Source organism: Nematolebias whitei, unplaced genomic scaffold (genome assembly GCF_014905685.2).
Source record: "Nematolebias whitei isolate Nwh7 unplaced genomic scaffold, NemWhi1 Nwh_scaf_3972, whole genome shotgun sequence".
Lineage (NCBI taxonomy): Eukaryota > Metazoa > Chordata > Actinopteri > Cyprinodontiformes > Rivulidae > Nematolebias > Nematolebias whitei.
In genome coordinates, this window is record NW_023622517.1 from 1 (window position 1) to 4734 (window position 4734).

The 4734-nt window shown below is 49.5% G+C and overlaps 1 protein-coding gene across 1 annotated transcript; it reads left to right on the forward strand.

The window, feature by feature from the left end:
- Window positions 1-2534: 2534 nt before the first annotated feature.
- Window positions 2535-2836, forward strand: LOC119429627 (DNA-binding protein Ikaros-like; the record flags this gene model as incomplete). The annotated part of the gene is made up of 2 exons (XM_037697223.1): window positions 2535-2585; window positions 2726-2836. Coding segments are annotated over exons 1-2 (151 nt in total), but the record flags the coding sequence as incomplete, so codon positions are not given.
- Between the last annotated feature and the right edge of the window lie 1898 nt (window positions 2837-4734).

Here is a 4734-nt window from a genome sequence, read left to right on the forward strand (position 1 = left end):
ACTTCAGCTGTTTGTGTAGGGAAACAAGCACATTTTGGCTGTTTGTGTAGGTAAACAAGCACACTCCAGCAGCAAACATGTTTTTAGTTTAAATGTGCAGATTCTGTTCTGGGGTTTAAAACTGATTCTAGACGTTTAATGTTTTAAGGATTCAATTGAGAGAAGTTTAACTTTAACTCAACATTTAATTTTCCTCCTGTTGTTCTGAATCCTCGTTTTGTTTCAAGCTCGTGTTTTCAGGAGTCTCGTCCCGACCGAGCTCGTCCTCAGTATCTGTTAACGGTTTCTCACCTCCACCCAGCTCCTGCTGCAGCCAAGCTGCTGCTACGCCTCTGACCCCTCCCCCATCTCACCCCCCCCCCACACAGGAGGAAGACTGAGAATTCTGTCAACCCACAAGCCTCTTCCTGCATCTCGACACGACAAACTCTGATCAGAAACTGCTGCAGCGCCGCTGCTGCAACAGCTGCTGTAGCTGCTGCTGCTGTAGCTGCTGCAATAGCTGCTGCTGCTGTAGCTGCTGCTGTAGCTGCTGTAGCAGCTGCTGCTGCTGTAGCTACTGCTGCTGTAGCTGCTGCAATAGCTGCTGCTGCTGTAGCTGCTGCTGCTGCTGTAGCTGCTGCAATAGCTGCTGCTGCTGTAGCTGCTGCTGTTGTAGCTGCTGTAGCTGCTGCAATAGCTGCTGCTGCTGTAGCTGCTGCTGTAGCTGCTGTAGCAGCTGCTGCTGCTGTAGCTACTGCTGCTGTAGCTGCTGCAATAGCTACTGCTGCTGTAGCAGCTGCTGTAGCTGCTGTAGCAGCTGCTGCCGCTGCACTCCGGTCATTGGTCTTCTCTCTATACGAGCAGAACGCCCCGACAGTTTCAGTTCAGTGAGTAAATTTAGGTTCATTGCTTTGTGGAATAAAAACAAGTTTCACCGTCACCAGAGGCTGTCTGTTAGCAAAATATCTCCTGAACCACTGGAGCCTCTCTGAGCGGCCCTGTCTGATACGTTCGTGCTCTCTGGCGTTAACGGTTTGACTCTTAAAGACGACGTCTCGCTCACGGTGACGTTTGCGATCCTTGAAACAATCCGCCCGACGGCGGCGGTGACGTGAGCGAGACGTTTGGACCGTGAGCCACGCTCCTGGTTTTTATTTTAGAAATATTCAGGTAAAATCTGGTTTGGTAGTAGCCGACAGTTGCTCCCAAACGTGGCATGAGTGTTTGAGTGAGGCGGCTCTCAGTGTGATGAGGGGCGGCGGGCGATAAGCATTCCCTCCTTTAGTTGTTGTAAAGTCGACCCGTCTGAGCAGAAAACTACTTCCTGAATCTTCTGCCGGGACAGAACTTTCCACCCAGACGTGGGCCGCAGCTCTGAGTAAAGGAACGTTTTTAACCCCCCCCCCACACACACACACACTCACACCATCTGCCCAGAAAACACAGGAGAATACGCATCTTCTGGCCCCTGGATCTCCAAACTCCAGATACTGAGGAGTCCAAGCTCAGCAGAGCAAATCATCTGCACCAGTGACCTTTGACCCCCCCCCCCCCCCCCCCGGTCCTTCCTCCTTCTCCCTTCGCACGCCTGGGTGTCTGTGGCGCCCAGCTCCTGGCCCGGCTCCGGAGAACGTGGCGTGTTGCGACAGAGCCGCCTGTTCGCTTCCCGCTGTTAGTTCCAACTGTGTGGAGCCATCTGTCAGTAAAACAGGAAGGCCCAGGTCCCCCTCCCCCCACTCCCCCCGGGCCCGGTTCGCTATTTTCAGGAGCTTCACTTCTCCCTGTGTGGCTGCTTGGACCAGGCAGCGGCGCCACCACGGGCTTCTTGAAGTGTCGGAGCTGCCGGGCCCATCTGCTGCAGGCTTCGGGGTCATTCATTATTAATGGGGCGGCGAGCGCCGGTGACTCCTCAGATATTCAGCGCTGGCCCGAGGATCGCTGCTGGACCGCCTCGCTCCAAAAATAAATAAATAAACGAGAACTTCTCCGTCCTTCGACCTCTTTTCTGTTTCTCCACCTTCCAGCTGCATCTGCTCCTTTGACTCGCCGCTATCTATTTCTCTCTCCGTCCCCCCACCCCCCCCCCTCGTCCTCGGTTCTGATTGTGTCTGCGCTCGGGCCACGGGCTCAGCGATGCATGCTCAGTAAATTAGAGAGAACACGAGCGTCAGTCAGCCGGGCTCCGGCGAACACCCGCATCCCTCCTGACCCCGGGGCCAGTTAATTTTCTGCTTAATTTTGTGGCAGTCAGTTTGCATTTTGGGACGATTACGTGGCAGAAAATTAACAATAAATAACAAATGTGGTGTGAAAGCCCGATCCCACAGCCCGGCGTGTCTCTGAGCAGGAGCCGGGCCGCTCTCCGGCCTCGGCTTCCTGTCAGGCCTGTAATGGAAACGTCTGTAATTCTTCGTAATGTAATTGTGGCGTGACACGAGGCAACGCGCCGAGAAGTACATCCTTAACTCCGCTCGAGCCTTTTATAACGCCGCTGCCCCCCCGGCCTACATTTGATTAAACTTCACATCTTCTTCTTCTCCCCCCACCAGAGTACTTGCACCGCATGGAGACAGAGGAGGACCAGGAGATGGCCCAGATGCCAGGTAAACGTTCCCCTGATTGAAATCTAGAGTTCGTACAATAGTTCCACAAACAGGCGGAGGTAATTTAGCTTCGCCGAGTGAGTCCCGTCAACGGGCGGCGTGGTGAGTGACAGGAAGTCTGCTGCCGTGTCCCCCTGTAGGCAGGGAGAGCCCCCCCGCCAACGACACATCGGAGGAGGCGGAGGAGCCCATGGCTGTCCCAGAGGACCTGTCGGCCAACTCCAGCCAGCAGAACAACCGCGGAGACAAAGGTACGCGAGCGCCGCTCAGTCGGGGGAAACTTCACACAGCTGGAAACTCTCCGGGGGAATTAACGAGAACTTACGGAAGAAAACCTGGAGTTTAAAACAAAACATTCCTCAACGGGAATTAAAATATAGCTGTGCTCGGAAAAATCTTTAAATTAAGACGATTTCAAAATTGTTCTCTGAAATGAGAAGAAGTCAAAATGATGGACAGACGGACGTGTGGGGACAGACAAGACATGTACAGACAAATAAGACATGTAAGGACAAATGGGCATAAATAAGCTGATAGGACATGTAGGGACATATAGGACATGTAGGGACATATAGGGACATATAGGAAAGATAGGAGATGTAGGAACAGATAGGACAAGTAGGGACACAAGATGTATGGACAAATATGGCATAAAGAAACTGATGGGACATATAGAGACAGACAGGACATATAGAGACAGACAAGACATATAGAGACAGACAGGACATATAGAGACAGACAGGACATAGAGAGACAGACAGGACCTGTAGGGAAACTGATAATATTTTTAGGGTTGTAAACGGTTTTATTGTGAAATGTAATTTAACTTTTTTTACGTCGCCTAATTAAAAATAAACTGTTTATATTTTGTTTGGAAATGACAGTTTGTTTAAATGACCCTGAATTTCCAGTAAATTCCCATCATTCCCATCATTCCCATGGAAATGTTACTGTTTGGGAGTATTTCTAACATTTTCCAGCCAAAGTTTCCATAGAAAGTTTCTGGAAATGAACTCAGAGTTTTTGAGCCTCTTTCATAAATAAATTATGAATTTTTCTGTGAAGAGCGCCAACAATGAGCCTAAAACCACCGATCCACCGTCCCAACTCTGACGTTCCCAAAACATCCGAATCAAACCGGGTCGGTTAACGGAACATGTTGGGATCAAAAGCAGAACATCCACATTACATGTTGTTAAAACGTGTTCCTCCTCGGAACGTCCGGCGGGAGACGTTCTGCTGCTCCACATCCCCGGAAAAATCTACTTAAAGCTGCAACGAGACACATTTGGGTCATTGGCAGGAAAAATTTAAGTCCTTTGATCTCCAGCATGTCATTAATAACTGAATCTTGAGAAATAGTTGATGCGGTCTTGATTTGAGTTCGGGAACATCGAGAGGGGAACCAGACAGTGAAAACTCGTTTGTAGCGAACTTTACGGTTTTTTCGTGGCTCGTTAAGGTCCGGTAATTGTAAAAACAGATTTTCTGCTGGGTTTGCACCTCGGTCCACGTGCAAACAGGTGAGGACAACTGAGCATTTAATTATTCAGCACGGAGCTTTTGAAACGGCAAGCTGTAAATCCAAAGCACCGTGGAGGCGTTTGGACCGTTTGTCCTTCGTCTTGTTGCTTTGGATTCTAGAGCAGAGCGCTGAAAAGAGGCTGCTGCAGCATCGTTTCTGAAAAACTCTGTATTTCATGTCCACACGGAGTCATGGGGATAAGAATGCTCTGGTTTTCACTTGGGAAAGCTTTAATTTTCAAATACTTATTATCTTCATCCATAATTCTGTTTGTGTGTGAACACAAGATGCAAATGTGGCAGAAAAAGTCTGCGTTGTGTGGGCGGAGCCTGAGCGTGCCCTCTTCCTGTGTTTTTGACATTAATGTGAAGGTCTGCGCCACCCAACGCTGCGGTGAGGGCATTACATCATTCTGTTAGAATGTTCAGGTGCTTTCCCCAAAAACAAAACAAAGACATGCGTAGTGCCGAATCTAAGATTTTATACATTTATTATGAAAGAAGAGCGTGATTCATCCTAAGGTTGAACTTAAAACATCCATCCATCCATCCATCCATCCATCCATCCATCCATCCATCCATCCATCCAGCCATCCATCCATCCATCCATCCATCCATCCATCCA